Source organism: Asparagus officinalis, chromosome 7 (genome assembly GCF_001876935.1).
Source record: "Asparagus officinalis chromosome 7, Aspof.V1, whole genome shotgun sequence".
NCBI lineage: Eukaryota > Viridiplantae > Streptophyta > Magnoliopsida > Asparagales > Asparagaceae > Asparagus > Asparagus officinalis.
Window position 1 is genome coordinate 138,107,284 of NC_033800.1, and position 17,542 is coordinate 138,124,825.

General features: G+C 38.8%; 2 protein-coding genes and 1 pseudogene across 4 annotated transcripts; 2 read left to right on the plus strand and 1 right to left on the minus strand.

Annotated features, from left to right (window-relative positions):
• On the plus strand, positions 2,720–5,063 carry LOC109847850 (annotated as a pseudogene).
• On the plus strand, positions 7,216–11,111 carry LOC109850688 (very-long-chain enoyl-CoA reductase-like). 2 transcript variants are annotated; one of them, XM_020420745.1, is made up of 3 exons: positions 7,216–7,662; positions 10,415–10,495; positions 10,587–10,696. In XM_020420745.1, the coding sequence occupies exons 1-3, from the start codon at positions 7,321–7,323 to the stop codon at positions 10,629–10,631; spliced, it is 468 nt and encodes a 155-aa protein (XP_020276334.1). In that variant the 5' UTR covers positions 7,216–7,320; the 3' UTR covers positions 10,632–10,696. The 2 variants fall into 2 exon arrangements, with proteins under 2 accessions (XP_020276334.1, XP_020276333.1); XM_020420744.1 differs by having other exon boundaries at positions 7,217–7,662; positions 10,415–11,111.
• Positions 13,008–17,171, minus strand: LOC109848290 (elongation factor-like GTPase 1). Of its 2 annotated transcripts, XM_020417721.1 has the most exons (4): positions 16,756–17,171; positions 15,001–16,491; positions 13,904–14,931; positions 13,008–13,834 (listed from the first exon to the last, which is right to left on the minus strand). In XM_020417721.1, exons 2-4 carry the CDS (start codon positions 16,432–16,434, stop codon positions 13,210–13,212), a joined length of 3,087 nt encoding a protein of 1,028 aa, XP_020273310.1. In that variant the 5' UTR covers positions 16,435–16,491; positions 16,756–17,171; the 3' UTR covers positions 13,008–13,209. The 2 variants fall into 2 exon arrangements, with proteins under 2 accessions (XP_020273310.1, XP_020273309.1); XM_020417720.1 differs by having other exon boundaries at positions 13,008–14,900; positions 14,970–16,491.

Consider the following 17,542-nt stretch of genomic DNA (forward strand, 5'->3'; position numbering starts at 1 on the left):
ACAATACCATGAGCTATGAATGTACACATTTGATATAAAATCCAAGATCTGAAACACATTTCATAGACATATAACCACTGGTGGCCTTATAACATGCTTCCAAAATAAAAATATATGATATATGATGAATCATATTAATCTGAATACTCATATATCCTCAGTACACATGCATACTTATGTTATAAGTATACATACTAACATAATATTAAAAAAGAAGACATCTTCAATACAGATAATGTTCCAAATATCATTTCACTTTCTTTAGTGTTGTTTCCCCTAATTACTTTAGCTGCATCAGCAAGCTTGTCAAGGCTCTTGTGTTGCAACATAATAAACATCTCCATGGGTTTCCTTCGAAAGGAACCGTGATTCTTCATGCATAAGATTGGTGGTAGATCTTCAATGAATACATCATGTTCTAACTCTTCTCAACTAGTTCATAAAAACATACCTAGAAAATCATCAAAATCAAATATTGACAAGAGAGAACACTAAGCGTAAATTCAACGAACAGGTGGTGGGCAAAGAATTGAACTAACCTGACTTGCAATGGAGAACAACATAACCCACCTCCTCCTGCCGAACCCACTTCCTTTGAGTGCCAAGGATCCTCACCATCGTCGCCGGCTTATGCGAAAGCAACTCCTTACAAAGCCAGGCGATCTTCGACCTCCGCCATTACTCCGGGTGCTCCTCAAGCTCCGTCCACTGGCGGCAACGACAAGTGCTTCAGGTTGATGGGCGAACTGCAGGGAGTCAATGTCAAAATCATTGGTGGGCTATTCATCTACTTCAAGGTCGACGGTGGTGGGTGACGTGGCGGCGAGGGGAGATAGGGGCGGTGGATGCAGAGGTTGATAGGCTTGAGGGAGGAGGGGAAGTGAAGGGAGGGAAGAGGAGGAGGTTGGTGATAGTGGTTGAAGGAGAAGAGGAAGGAAGAAGAGAGCTCTGAGCTCAGATGGACGAGGAGGAGAGAGGGAGAGATCAGTTTGGGGGTGAACGGTAATTTAGGATTTTTTAAGGTTTTGGATAAATACAGTACAAATAATGGGTGTATTGTACATTTGGGTTTAAAAATAAGTGGGATGTGATATAATGGGTTTATTGATGTTTTGAAAAGTGAGTGGGTTTTAAATAAGTTGGGGTAAAACTTTGGGTTAAAAGATGATTTTCCCTAAAAAAGAATAAATCAATATCGAAGCAGCGAAGCCAGCCTCATTTTGCAAATACAGTTGTACACTAATGTTCGTATTGGGACAACATTGTTTTTTGGACTTTCCTTCGGGGGTGTTAGTCAATTGGGACATTTTCATGCAAAATGGGATAATTGTTAAAGTGGAATAATGTTTCGCTAGTGGGATATTTTAGTTGGATAACTAGGAATAATTTTGTGAAGCGGGATATTTTGATAAAATAACGTGGGATAAATTTTTATAATCATGAAGTATATATTTATGCATTTTGAAGATATAAATACTATATATGTATTTTAAACTTACTATTATTGATTGATAATTGCTTACAAGAATGTTCTTTACTATTAAATAACTTTTGGTTAGACTATAAGATATTGACAATTATTATTATGATGATGGTCTAATGATGGTGATAACCATAATAGGAAATAAGTAAAGAAAAAAAAGAAAAAGAAAAAATAAACAATAAATATGAGTTCTAGTTTTTTACCACCTAGTTCCAAGCTAAAACTTGGAATAATTTGAGAGACTAGAACTCTCATTTTTGTATAGAAAAATAAAAAAAATGGGATAATTTTGTATCATTATCCTAATTCTAGTTTTGTTAAAGTTCTAATTGACTAACACTGTAAAATTTTATTCTAGTTGTAGTTCTATGTGACTAACACCTTAAAATTTTGTTCTAGGTTTAGTTCTATGTGACTAACACCTTAAAATTTTATGCCACAGATTATCCCAGTTCTAATTTTAAGTTCTAAGTGACTAACCCCCCTTCGGGTTTTATAAAGGATTTGGTCGTAGTTCGAGTTGCAACACGAATCGGACTAAAGTTTAAAAGTTTTTGGCATTCAACCTCCAAATTTCGAAACAATGGATGCTTATACTTAAGAAATTCAAAGATAACAAACAGTTCTTGAAAAATCAAAAATTACAAAGAGCGTTCTACAAATACGAAAGCTACAAATCACCGTCTAAAAATTTTGAAATTTATGGGGAAAATCCCTACAAAATGCTGAAACTTAAAGTATAAATTACCCACTAAATTATAGAAGATTGGAGGAACTAAAGTGTATTTGGATCCTCTCCGCTACTAAAAACTAGTGGAGAGACTACTAGTTTCAATAGAAGCTTAATTTTGATTGCTTAATGAACGGTGATGACCAACTGTAATACACATCAACTGATTATTATATCCTCATGCATCGCAATCATTTCTATTTAATTTATACCCAAGGAAGCAAATCATAATTAACCTTGAATTACTTAATAGATAAGCCAAAAAAAGGATCCGTCTCTTCACTACATTTTAGCAATGGAGAGAATCCGAATCCAATATGGATATCCAAATTCGCAAAGAAACCCTATTGCTAATAATTAACTAAAGCTCGGTTTTGTACTGTTGCAGAGAGTTAGACTCCGTCACTGCTTGCGTCAATACCGCCGGCAGCCGGCTGCCCATTTATCTTCAATATAAACTGTCGTTACTTGAAACTTGAAAGGTCCAGTCCACCAACAGCCCAAAAATTAATATCCAGCCCAAAAAACAAACCCATGTCCTCCTCCTCCCACTCCACGCGTGCCCCTCACGTGATCGAGGACTGCCGCGGGGTTCTCCAGCTCCTCAGCGACGGCACCGTCCTCCGCTCCCAGACCCCACTCCTCCTCGGCCCCGCGCTCGACGGTCACTACCCAAACATCATCTTTAAGGACACCGAGTTCGACCCCACCCACGGTCTCACCCTCCGCCTCTCAAGCCCCGCGGCGGCCCCACCGGGGCAAACTCCCGTCCCTGTTCTACTTCCACGGAGGCGGGTTCTGTATATCGGCTCCTTCGCCTGGCCAGTCTTTCATAACGTCTGCCTCCGCCTCGCACCGACCACGCGCTTGTTGTCGCCCCCGACTACCGCCTCGCGCCTGAGAGCCGGCTGCCCGCCGCCATCCACGACGCGGTAATGATCGTCTTCACTTTTAAATTTAATTCATACATCAACAACCTATTAGTCAAAAAATTCACCGAAAGTCCAAAAATATTGTTAAAATTCGTACTCAAGACAGGTGGCTCAGTTTGTTAATATTTAGATCTAGCTAGGATACAAACCACGTATCTTAAACGTGCATCTTTAAAGCTTACTTTTAGTTTTTTCAGTGAAATTTTGACTATTAGGTGGTTAATTATTTGGAACAAAAACTTAATTTAAAGTTGTTTTGCGTATAAATTGAAAACGAAAGACAACTTTTGTGTAATAACTCAATTTCTAAAGTAATTTCCATGAAAAAGAAATCCATTTTTTTTATGAGATTAAATTGAATTGTTTCTAGTTATTGTTATGGTCGATCATTTTCTTTGCTTGAAATCTAGTAAATTATATTGTAGATCAATATTTATAATAGAAATAATGATCAGTTTTTAATGTTCTTTCACGCATCTATACGGATAATCTATGTTTATAATAGTTATACTCTAATTAAGTATCTGATACTTTAAATTAGTCTGTTGTAATTGCACGCATCTATTGTCATAACAGTTTTTTTTTTAAATGTTATTTACAATATTCTAACGATTGACAACTTAAAGTATTTTTATGTTGTTTTTTATAACTTAGGATATTTAAGTGTAAATGTTGTGAAACAATAGGTTTTTAAAGTCAATTCTGTTTTAATTACACGCGTCTATACGAATAATTTTGAAGTTACTAATGCATATCAGCAGGTAAACGCAGTCAACTGGATCCGATCCGAATCCGACCCGTTCCTCTCCGGCGCGGACTTGAACAACGTCTTCATCTCCGGCGAGTCGGCCGGAGGAAACTCACAAGTTTATCGGCCGCCGGGGCCCGCAGAATCCATCGAGAAAAAACCGGCCCGCTCCGCCCTTCGATCTCCGCAAACCTCCACTCTCTTCCCGAACTCCCTCAGCCTCTTCCCCGTACTCCACGTCTCGGTCCCTCAACAGGTCTCTTCCACCCGCCCACCACAGCATGGGCCCCACCTCCGCCTCCCCCCACGCGGGCCCCGGCGACCGAACAGGGTTGGCCAACGGGTCGTCCCTGTCGTGACCCGCACCGGCAACGACAGGCGCCAGTACTGATATTGCCGTCTTCTCGAGCGCTGAAGAAGCCGTCTTCAGGCCAGCTGGCCTCCGACTCCGTGCGCTGGGTCCACTGAAGAACGGCTGCAGCAGGATGTACCGCTTGACTCTGGCCATGGGTCCAGATTTAACGGCGAGCGTGCAGTGGCGTTAAGATCGCGGATTTAAGCTCGCCTCCGATTCTCTCCGCCACGAACCGCTTCATCAACCTCACAAGTTTATCGGCCGCGGGGACGCAGATCACCATCGAGAAAAAACCGCGTGCTCCGCCCTTCGATCTCCGCAAACTCCCACTCTCTTCCGAACTCCCTCAGCCTCTTCCCGTACTCCACGTCTCGGTCCCTCAACAGGTCTCTTCCACCCCCCACACAGCATGGGCCCACCTCCCCGCTCCCCCCACCGCGGCCCCGGGACGAACGGGTTGGCCAACGGTCGTCCGTGTGGACCCGAGCCGGCAACGACAGCGCCAGTACTGATTGCTCTTCTCGAGCGTGAAGAAGCCGTCTTCAGGCCAGCTGGCCTCCGACTCCGTGCGCTGGGTCCCACTGAAGAACGGCCTGCAGCAGGATGTAGCCGTTGACTCTGGCAGGGTCATGAAATTGTTGAAGTGCACGTTCGCCGTTCAGCTCCCACTATGACACTATATATATTATGTGTATTGTTTTAATTTCTTTTACTGATCGATTTATTTTAAGGTTTTGGCTTTACGAAGTAGGTGCCGGTTGCAAGTATTTGTGTCTGGACTTTCGGAGATTGATAGTTTTGAATTGCTGCGCTAAATATATTTATTTTAGATTAAAGATTATCAAAAATGATACAGGCACACCTTGTGCACACAATCAGCCCACTCCTCTCTCTCTGCGTGGGTTTGTTTGGTTTGGGGATACAGTAAACCGGCCCACTTGAGATTTTATTTTATAATCTCATGTGGCCGCGTTACTGTAGCAGAGAGAGGGGGTGTGGCCTGATGGGTGTGGCACAAGGTGTGCCTGTATGCCACTCAATATTTATAACTGCAACTTAAATATGTGTGAGTTATGGTGTTGCAAGCTGAAGATTTCCCCCCCCCCCCCCACTTTCTACATGACTTATTACTTGCATTGAAATTAAATACCTGAATTTTTTTTCCAAAATTATATGTTCCTAGCTTCCTGAAAGAAAAATGCCCCAGGCAGACCCCAAATAGGCGGACCCCAATGGCGACAGGTGAGGTGTCAGCACCCTGGGTGTGATTAACTGTCTTGAACAGTAAATCGCATCCTCAGGTGCTGACACGCTCACCTGTCCCAATTGGGGTTCCCCTTATTTAAGGCGTCCCTGTAGCAATCCCCTTCCTGAAATTGCTGAAGAAACGAAACAATAACGTTACCTTTTTTTAGAGCAATAAGGTATGCTTTTTGTACAATTTGGAGATATTATAATTGATTCAGAAAGACTAGTGGCTGACATAACTGTGTTGTTTAGAGCCGATGCAGACATAAATGTATTTAAAAAGGGTTATTTGCATATATATATATATATATATATATATATATATATACCCATTGAATCATGAGTATTTGCAAAAATACATTCAAACCTTAGTATTTGCAAAATTGCCCCTCAAATCACCAACTTTATGAAAAAAAATACTCCTAAATCAACAAATCATCAACTTCGTGCTACAAGTTTGATGATTTTGCTAATATTTTTTACGTTGTGGTTATAAATGAGCTTATCAAATGATTAATTGCTTTGAGGTTAATATTCTTCCAAAATTGATGATTTGATGAGTAGTTTTGCAAATACTAAGATATCCATAGCATTTTTTTTCCAAATACACATGATTTAGGGGCTATATATGCAAATAACTCAAAAAATGGAGACTAGATGTGTAGTGAGAGTGACAGAGGAGAGAAATAGAGAGAAAGAATGGACGAGTTAAGAGTACTAATGACTAAAGTGGTTCCCCTTTTTTAACGCCTCTGCATCTAATTTTTATCTTAATTCGCACTCGTGTATTAGATATATCTTGTTTACTATGAACACTCTTGTGTATATTTACTCATTTTATAGAATTTACGATGGTTAAAAGAGTTAATTATGGGTAGACCATTGTAGCGTCATCCTTCTGAGTGAAATTTTTGATTCTTGAACTTTTAGACGAAGTTTTTTTTTTTTTTTTTTTTTTTTTTTTTTGGAGATGACGAATAGGCCCCACGCATTGCTTTACAGGGTATAGAGCAATTTGCATTGGCGTATTACAGGGATCAGTTTGAAGAAATTATCTAGTGATGCCAAATTCATTACGATTTAAAAGGATGTGAGCCTTTTTTTTTTTTAATCCGGAACTTCGCGCCGGTCCCCTGAGAGAAAAAGGATGTGACACTGAAACCTCGCAACACTATACTAATAGTCTAATAGTAAGCCAGAAGTCTACTAGTAAGGACATAAATTTATCAAGGATTTCATGATGGATTAAAACCACTGAATATTTTCTTTATAATATTTGATTGCGTGGCATGAAGCATGCTCTTCTCGTATTGTAGTTAAAAAAGAAGAAATTTTCAAAATAGCCCCAAACCAATTCTTTTTTTAAAATAAACTCTCTTTCATTTTTATTACAGAAACAGACTCACTTTCTGACCACGGCAGCACCGTGGCCAGAAAATGGGTCTATTTTTTTTAACACATTTCTAATTAGTCAGAGCTGCCAACCCCGACTAATTTGCATGTTGCAACTGAGGTCTAAATTAGTTAGGGTTTGGCAACCCCGACTAATTAGGAAGGTGTTTAAAAAAATAGACCCACTTTCTGGCCACGGTGCTAACATGACCAGAAAGTGAGTCTGTTTCTGTAATAAAAACATAAGAGGGTCGATTTTTAGAAAAAAAATTTGATTTGGGACTATTTTAAAAATTTCTTCTGTAGTTAAACTCTGGCAGTTGGGGGTTGGATGGGATGTGGGGGTAGGCTAATATTCAATGTACATCTTCCCTCAACAAAACTAATATAAAAAACAATCCAAAAATAGAAAGAAATCGGGGGGAAGATCCAATGATGTCAATCTTGATGAGCTTTTTCTTTCCTCCTCCTCCCTCTCTCTTCATCACGGCCATGACCATTGTAAGCTTCACCTCTCTTGCATACACCGGACTCTCTGAAATCAGAGGGAAACACCTTCACTACTCCAAATTTTGGAACGTTGGAAATTCTTCGGAAAACAAAAAGATAGAAAATGAGATTAAAATCTCTAGCAGAGTTGGGATGCTCTTGTTCTATGGGCCCGCTGCTGCTGCGGCCGCGGCCTCTTTCTTTGTTCCAGGCTTGGTGGTTGGCCTTAGAGCTCAGTTGCTTAGCTGGGCTCTTCTTGTTCAATTCTTCAAGAGGGTACTTGAGGTAAATTTGGTTGTTTTTCGTTTATATTTGGTTAAGTTGGTTATTTATGCTTAGTACCCATAATCCAAAATTTCCCATTTTTGTTATCCAAAGAGTTTAGTGAATGACCCCTAAATAGAAAGGAGAAAAACTATGGAATAAACACTTATATTAGGATTTATTTTTGTTTTTTGTTTTTTGTTTTTTTTTTTTTTGTTAGAGTGGATAACCCAGCTTGGAATCGAACACAATACCTTGGGAGTCATATTGGAACCTCCCGACTGTCTAGGTCACCCATGGTGGGTTACTGCATTTAGATTTTAGCTTGGATTTCATTGTTTATTTTGGATATGTGAGATGCAGATCGGATGTCTATGATTTTATTTTATTTTATTCTCACATTTTCTCATTATTAATATTGTTTCAACAACCAAAGTAGATAAGAAAATCCTTTGCTTTATTTTTCAAGTTCTCCCTCATCTCCCTTGAAACCAGAATAATAAAACAAAACATGACAGAAAGGATAAAAAAAAAAGAAAACTAAAAATGTATTCCCCTCTTAATTAGTTTCCAGACATCATATTCACTAGAATAATCTCACGTTCAACCTTGAGTCATTGATTAAAAGGAGCAAAGATACAACTAGCATTGCTTGAAGTGAAGTACAAACTATTTAGTAGGAAGCAGCGGTGCGTGAAAGCTATCTTGCTTATTGTTTCAGTTAATTGATTTGTTGCAACTGTTCAAGCCTTTTCCAATAACTTAACTAGCTGGTCTATAGGTTTATTAATTTGTATAATATTTGTATAATAAGTCCACCCTTTTAATAAAGACTGATGATCATTAGGGTAAGTACCAATTCATGTAACTTGGAAACGATTCGCACTTCACAATATTCGGATTTTTATTTACTTTAATGATTAATGATTATAACCTCACAAATTCATCAATAAAAATGATCCCCCCACCACACTCCACAGTATCCTTTTTTCTTTTCTTTTAAATAACTTTTAACTGTTATAACCCCACAAATCTATTACAGATAAAAAGTGCCAGTACATGCATACGCTGTGTGTGTATACGCGCATATGCTTCGTTATTTACATGCAGCGTGTACACAAGAGGGAAGATCACACGCCTCACAAGAACTCAAGTAGATAAGAAAAATTCCTTAAGGACCCAAAATATGGGACCAATAGGGGGGACAAGTGAGGTGTCCCTCTCGTATTGGATAATGAGTTGACCATCATTAATGATGACCAACTCATTATCCAATAGGAGAGGGGCACCTCACTTGTCTCCCTAATTGGTCCCATAATTAAGTAGCAAAGCTCCTTGTAAAATTAAAGTGAAGGCCCTGGACGATATTAATGCACAGTCGAATCCATCTAATGAATATCCCCACCATTACACGGTGGTCAGCATTCAATTATTGCGACCCATCCTCCCCACAAAATACTGATACTGTTGATAGAGAAATACGGTTGGACATTCAATTTCTTTGTTCTTATCACATTGAAGCTAGTAGAAAATTAGTTATGTAGGCCATCAATGTGTCGCTCTAAGTTCCAGAATATTAAACTTTAGTACTATGCTTACTTTTGATCAGTTTGACGAAATACGTGAATGCAAATAAAATATAAGGGTAAGTTTCATAACCATTAACCACCACCCCTCTCCTCCAATATGTTAGGGATTTTATGGAAATTAATCTGTGAAATTAAACACTAAACGAATAACGTCACTAATGAAAATACCACAAGCAAGCAAACACTAAGATTTAACGTGGTTCAGCAAATCGTGCCTACGTTCACGTGGCAATCCAGAGAGAAATATTTCACTATGAATCAAGAGTATAATCCCTCCAAGTTCACCTGAACTTGAGAATTAAATCACAAGAGAAAGATACATTATTACCTCTAAGGCACCAAAACCCTAAAACTCGTCTGACCAAAAATCTCCAACACCCGCGGAGAAACCAACACCGTACTCTTGACGGCGTCGTTGTTCTAAAGACGACGACTTTTGAATCATTGCAATCGGACAACCGAGCTATCCGAAATCTCACTTTTTCTCTTTTTTTCTCTCTCCCCACTTTTTCTCTCAGGTTACTGGTCACGGTTTTCTATAGCACCGAAAAAATTACAGGTTTCTCATAAATAGAATTCCTTTATAAATGAATTTTATTTTCAAGTCCTCCAAACTTATTCCTATTACAATTAGATCATCAAAATCCTTTTCTAGATAGAATTTTAATTTATGTGGACATCATGTGGGCCTTATCTTGGACTGGACCTACAACACAATATACACTCTGAATGTTATAAATCAAAGAAAACCCCTTCGAACTTTCAAATTTATCCTGAATCGCCCTGAACCATTAGAAGTTTTCATAGACAACGTTAAAGGGTAGGGTGAAAAAAATTTAGAGTACATCTTTAGTTTTTAATTTCTACCTATCCGCAACCAGAGAAGGATAACATAGAAGGTACATTTAGTATATAGATGTTTGTCCAAAGTTTAAAGTAACTATTGTCAATCACGATACTTTAAGTGAGGAGTTCCTGAGGTATTTTTCTATGATTGATTTATAAATGATTAAATTCATTGAGTCTTTGTGCAAAACCTCCTATTAAAGTTCAGTTTTTTTTTTCTTCTTTTTTTTAACACCAAATGTAATATATGAATCGCAATACTTTAACCTGACCAGATATAGAACCAACAAAAATACTAGTAACAATACTGACTTATATCCTTCTATTTTATTTTCCAGGTTTTGTTCATTCATCAGTACAGTGGACAGATACTCCTTAGCTCAGCAGTTCCTATAACCTCAAGTTATCTTAGTGGCACGGTGAGCATGATATACACACAATATCTTTCTCAAAACATGACTCAACCATCAATAGATTTGAAATATCCAGGACTCGTTCTGTTTCTAATAGGAATTGCAGGCAATTTTTACCACCATGTCCTCCTGTCAAAACTGAGACAAAAGAATGAGAAAGGCTACAAGATCCCAAAGGGAGGTCTCTTCGGGTTGATTATATGCCCACATTATCTCTTCGAGATCATAGCCTTTTATGGAATCACTCTCATTGCACAAACTATGTATGCCCTTTCTTTCGCCTTGGGAACTACTGTCTATTTGATAGGTAGGAGTTTTGCTACGAGAAAATGGTATCTCTCCAAGTTTGAAAGATTTCCTAGAGAGGTCAAGGCCTTAATACCTTATATTTTCTAAGTGTGATTCTGGATCATGATCCCTATAGTAACTGGTTTGGGTGACGAAACTTCTAATGTTAGTGATGAAGCTATTTTCCTGCGGAATAGTTTGTGAAGTCTCCCTTATCACTAAGTTCTGTTAATGTTGAGGAATGAATTGGGTGTTTGTATCAATTTGCTAACTGTATAAATAAAGTTCTTGGATCTAATTTAGTTATGAAAGTCTGTATCATTTATTTGTTTTCTGACTACCCTCTTTTTTCTGTAATTGCTCCATTTAGATTCCTTTTTGGGTCTCTGATTTATGATCCCCCCCAAGGTTGCTGATAGCGGATCGCGGCGCGTCGCGGCGAGATACCGCTAAGGCTATATCGGGCTATTACGGCGAAATCGCAGCAAATAGCGCATAGTCAAATAGCGGTCAAATTTAAATATATTTAAATATCCTAAATAATAAGAAAATTCATAAAAAAATCTAAAAATTCAATTAGTTATAAATTTCTTGTATTATCAATAAATAACAATTAATAAGCTTGTTGTATGAATGAAACTATGAAGAAATTCAAGAAATATAGTATCATAATATGTGTGATAGTGGGTTTAGCGGGTTTAGCCGCTTTTAATAACAAAAATCCGCTTTTAACCACGAAAATCCGCTTTTAACCGCGAAAACCCACTTTTAACCCGCTAAAATCCGCTTTTACGCGCTATTCAAATGAATAGCGGATTTTTCCGCTTAAGCCAACCGCGAAACCCCTACGCGTAGCGCTGAAGGGCCGCGACCGCTATTCGCGCCGCTATAGCCCCGCTATTGGCCGCTATTTACAACACTGGTAAGATACATAATGAGCGTGCTAGGAACACTCTCTCCTACTTCTCATTTATTTATTTAGTTTCTTCTTTTTTTAGCAAACTAAAAGTAACGGTATTCTTAAAAGCTAGGTTGTTTAGTAATATGGATCTAGAAAACATGATCTCCTTGGCTTATAATATCAGCTGAATGAATTATTTGCATCTTTTTTACACATTGTTTTACAGTTCCTGTAACTTGTTGATTTTAGGTTATTGATAAAATTTCAGTAATGACATTTTTTTAATAACATAATTACGGATTTTTAGGGTAACTACTAACTACTGATTGATATAACTTGGAAAAGATTACAATCCATAATGACCGGGTTACTGTGTTTTTTAAATGTTGTAGTAGTCCATATCCATCAAGCATACTTTTAGTTTGATATCAAGTTTCATCCTGTCAATAGGATTTCATTCTCAATGTAACCTATTTTTTAATTCCCAGTCGAGTGTTTAAGAGTATGATGCCCACAAAATAGCCAAAGCCATTACTTTACTATCTGAATCTACAGTTTTGGCAACACTAATGCATTTCTTAACCTTCCACATCCTTTACAATGATGCAAAATCTTTCTAAATGTACTCACAGAAATTAAACCTGACGAAGAAATAGCTGTCATGACAATTTAGCCAATTAAAAGGAGCTAGGTTGGTTAGAGGGAATGATGGGAGAGGCTAAAAAGGGGCAATCAGACACCCAAGGGTTTAGGGTTAAAACAAAGAAACTCAAGAGAATTTGAGCTGACAAGTAGAAATGAAGTAAGGGTAATATTCATCCAGACCACACTCGATTTCTTGGCAGAAAACAATATAAATAAACACTTGAACCCACCTGATAACTACCTTGATCATAATTCAGTATTGTATCCAATTATTGCGATTCATAAACCTGCACCAATGACTGTTGATATTGTTGACACAGAAATACAGTTGATACTTCAATTTCTTTGTTCTTATGATGTTGAAACTAGAAGCTAGTAGAGGATTAGGTATAGTTATTTAGGTCAAGGCCTTGATTCTAGCTATTCAGGGTGACAAACACTTGTAGGGTTGCCAGTGATGATGCTACTTTCATGTGGAGTACATTCTGAAGTCTCTCTTACCATTCAATTGTCAGTGTGGAAACAAACTGGGTATTCATATCAAATTGCAACATGTATAAATAAATTTCTTCCAATATTGTGATTGAAGTATGTATCATTTGCTGGTATTTTAATCTAGAACCTATTCTTTTGGGTCGCTGATTAAGATGCATGACATAACAACTACAGAAAACCGCTAACCGCTAAAAAACACAGATTCGGATGCACATAATGATTTTACAACACTGTCACCAGGAACAGGCAAAATTTTGAAACCAAACTCAAAAACAAACAAACAAACAAAATTGATCCATGACTACATTTCTGATATTCATGTCAGAATATTTCAAGCATGCACATTGCAGTCACAAAAATTAGTAATGAATAAACCTCTAAAAACTTACAGTTATACTTTCCTTGCTAGCGTCCTCTGCTTGGTTGCATGCTGCACAACCTTTTCCTCCACTGGAAGCCCTTTCCTTCGTCTGACAGCATTCATGAGCTTCCGAGCCATATTTGGAAGGATACTCGAACCATCTCCAAACTCCTCAATTTCCTCTTCAGTTTTAGGAACAAAGAATGGGTCCTCTGCCAATTCTTCCCAATGACTAAATACTAAAAGAGCACTCGAAGCCCCAGATGTCCATCTCCTAAGCTCATCGGCAAACCCAAAACTCTCTGCAACAGGTACATATGCGTGAACAGTAAACAGAGAAGAGCCTTCATTCATCTCCTCTTTCAACACCTTTGCCCTTCTTCTAGAAAGAACAGCATACATTGACCCCAAATACTCTGTCGGTGTGCTCAACTCACAGAAATACATTGCCTCCACAAGCCTCGGTTTGTTTTGAAGCACCGCTGACTTACAAGCTTCTTTCACAGCAGTCATAACTTGTCCGCTAAGGCTAGCGTGTTGCCCAGCATGATTTAAAGATTCAGAATTGTCTGAAAATAAATAAGGTTCGATGAGAAATGCTAGACCCCACAGAGGTTCATCACATAATGGTCCAGCTGCAGTGGCTAACTGAAACCCTGATACAAATGCTAGACCCCACAGAGGTTCATCACATAATGGTCCAGCTGCAGTGGCTAACTGAAACCCTGATACTATACTGCTTTTGAGACCCTCAGCTTCAACATATAAGGACCTGGCTTCACCACTTGATTCTTCGACATTTGAATAAATTTTGGCGTTTTCCTTTAGAAACCCTAGTCTTTCAGAGATATGACATGACCCGCGTATAAGAATTCCCCTTTGGCCCCCGCTCGAGTAAATAACATCACTTGCTTTTGAGTCAGGAACAATAAGGATATTAGGCCCAACGTGCCCAGGACCCAGAGACCAAATCCTCTGCAGACACTGCAAAACTAAGCTTTTGTAGTTATCACCTTTTTCTTTATCGCTTTTCACAACAGTTTCCAACTCCGCCTCTAAAGAGTCAATGATGCGCTTTCTCAGAGTTCCAACAGAATCACTGTCATCAAGAGACCCGCAAGTTTCCAAGCTTCCATTTATCTTGCTAGACTTCCCATCTACTATATCTCCCAAAATCTCACCACTCTCTTCAAGTATTTTTGTTAGAGCAGACGGGAGTTTTAGGACTTGCACCCTCACAAGGAACCTTCCATTTGTAATGGTTTTTTCAACATATTGGGTACTATTAGCAAGTGATCCCTTTAAATTCAAGTAGTCTAAGAAACTGAATTCTTCCCCTTCAATTGTTTCTTTATAGGATACAAGTGGAGGGGAAACTTCCAAGCTTACCTTGGCAAATCTTTCTTTCAAATCCTTTATACATCTCTCTAAATGAACCTCTCCAGCAGCAGCAAGCACTTGTTCACCTCTAGCAGAAACAGTAACTTCTACAAAAGGGTCAGCTCTGTTGAGAAGCCTCAACCCTTTCATTAGTGCACCCATATCAGCAGGGTCTGAAGGCTCAATAGCCACTCTAAGAGTTGGTGAAACCTGAAACATCATGCTTGAGAAAGGCCAGCAATTTTTAGTGGATGAAAGTGTGGCGCTCTTCAAAATATATTGCCCCAGCCCCTGAATTGCCACTATGTTACCAGCAGTAGCAGAGGAAACAGGCTTGAGACCTTGACCCATCATAAGATATAACGATTGAATCTCTGCTTCTTGCATAGCAGAGGAAACAGGCTTGAGACCTTGACCCATCATAAGATATAACGATTGAATCTCTGCTTCTTGCACATGTTTTTGCATTGATTCTCCATTCAATGGATCATATAAAGCCGAAAGCACAAAAACCTTCTGACCCAAGTGAAGAACCCCGCTGAAAATCCTAGCAAATGCAAGAAAGCACTCATCAGATTCTCCAATTTCACCATTAGAATTGTGATTCAGGGCTTCACCATTGGAACTTCTTTGAGGAAGCATCTTCATTGGAACTGCAAACATTTTCGAAACAAAGGCTATGCAAGGAGCCTCAGCACTAGAATCACAATCCTCAACACACTTCCTCACATGCTCAGCCTCAGAAATAACAGAGCTTAAATCAGGGTCTTTGTCAACTACCTCTTTCTTTGGAAGCAATCTTGCAATCCGAAAAGACTGAGCAGCGACTGGATCAGGAATGCACTTAACAACCATAAACAAAATTGACTCAGATAAAGGAAGCCAGCGACTCATTACAGATTGCAGTACAACCTTTGGATCCTTATGCTGGAGTTCACGGGGCGGAACTGACAAATTAAAGCTCTTGATGACCTTATTTAGCAACCCTTTATCTCCATCGGCCTCCAAAGCTCCTTGATAAACTTGCCAAAGAGGTTTAAGCACAAACTGAACAAACATAGGCTGAGGATCTTTACTAACACCCTCCATCCCCTTCTTCCCCACAATCATCATCTTCTTCGTGTTAAAATATCGAGGACCCCATAAACCTTTTAATAGCGCATTACTGCTCGCTCCGAGCTTAGATGCATAAAAATCTGCAAACTGGTTAATACTAAAACCCCACCCATCCAAAGCACACACAAATGCAACATTCCCCTTCTGAGGCTGAAACGTATCCTCCTCGTCATCCTCTACAAATTCTTCGCTCAAGTCATCACCGATCGTCACTGCAAGGAGAGAATCAACATCGGATAGATATTTCTCTGACTTATATGCACTCACAATCCCATTAACCTCATGAACAATCCTCTGCAATCGAGTATAAGCTTCCATCGGACTCAACTTCAGCTCCGTAATCAACCTATCAATCTTATTAATAACCAAACAAAGAGTCAACTTCTCAACCCAAGCCTGACGAAGAACCGCATGTGTTTGTATGTGAACCCCTTCGACCGCATCAACCAACACAAGAGCTCCATCACTTAATCTCGCAGCAGTAGAGACTTCACTACAAAAATCCATATGCCCTGGTGAATCAATGAGATTGATCGAATGGTCTTTGTATTGAAGAGCAATCGAAGAGCTTTTCATAGTAATAGCTCGTCGCTGTTCCTCATCAAGATAATCCAGGAATCTAAGTCTTCCAGCGAGTTTAGGGTGCAGAACTCCACCGCCACAAGCTGCAATGAGATGGTCAGCAAGTGTTGTTTTGCCGTGATCGACATGAGCAAGAATGCAAATGTTTCGGACTTTTCGGCAGTTTGAATTCTCCATCACAAATGGAAAACGGATAATTGCAACAGATTTTATATCGGATTATAAAAAACCACCCTGCAAAAAAAAAGAATTTATATGAAATAACCACATCATAACAGTGAAAGCCTCAGACTTCTAATAGTACCTTCTCGATAGATTGTGTAAAGCTATTAGAAATCTCTAAACAACAAATTTATCAAAAGCTTAAAATTAAACGCAAACCCTAATTTTGACGAACAATCAGATCATAACTGAAGCAATTGACCCAACAAGATCCCAACTTTATCTAATTAGAAAACCAATTAATTGAAAAAAAAATATACAAAAATCTAAGATTACCTGTGTTACTACTTGAGAAATTGGAGACGATTGCCGTTTGGGTTCTTTTCTGTGATTTATCGGAGAAACTCTCAGCTTGCTTCCGAAGAATAAAACAAACATAATATTGACTAAAGAGCTTCGAATCACGCCGCCGGATTGTCTCAATCGCTACCTTTGCTTTCCCTGAGATGGATCGAATTCTGAGCTTACTACTGATTGATTCAAAGCTCTCACGAGATCTTCGTTGGCTTGCCTACCGAATGGTGATAAAGTAACAGGAAACCCCAAAGAATAAAACGAAGCAAAATTTATAAAGAGATTTATTTCTAAGGTTTTCTTAACGCTGAGGTGACAAATTCCTGGATGGAGAAGGATTAGGGTTTTGAAACGGATTTTGATTTTATGTTTCTTCTTTCTTTCTTTTCTAATGTCCGGCTGCTTTTCTAGAATTGGGGTCCGGGGGTTTCCGATTCCTCGAAGTAGGAAAAGCGTTTCCCTATCGGGTCGGGTTAGATGAGGAGCGGGTTGTTGTTGGGGTATCCGCTATACCTTAGCAAAATGGTTATTTTTGTTCCCCTTGCACTATTTACTAGTTCAATGGTACATTCACAACGCATGCGATAAAAAAAATATAAAGAAACTTATAGATTATTGAAGTAATGAATTGAAAACTTTTATTAAAATTAAAATTGAGTTAGTTTAATTGAGAAATATGAATTTTAGTGTGAGTGTGAAAGAGAGGGACAACGCGGAAATTTAACAGAAGGGATGTTTATATTGGTGCGAACGAGGATTAAGAGAATAA

Coding starts and splice junctions, on each gene's coding strand:
- LOC109850688 (XM_020420744.1), top strand. CDS start 7,321: ATGATGTCAATCTTGATGAGCTTTTTCTTTCCTCCTCCTCCCTCTCTC. Junction 7,663..10,414: donor TCTTCAAGAGGGTACTTGAG/GTAAATTTGGTT, acceptor TTTATTTTCCAG/GTTTTGTTCATTCATCAGTA.
- LOC109848290 (XM_020417720.1), bottom strand. CDS start 16,434: ATGGAGAATTCAAACTGCCGAAAAGTCCGAAACATTTGCATTCTTGCT. Junction 14,901..14,969: donor ATATCTTATGATGGGTCAAG/GTCTCAAGCCTG, acceptor TGATGGGTCAAG/GTCTCAAGCCTGTTTCCTCT.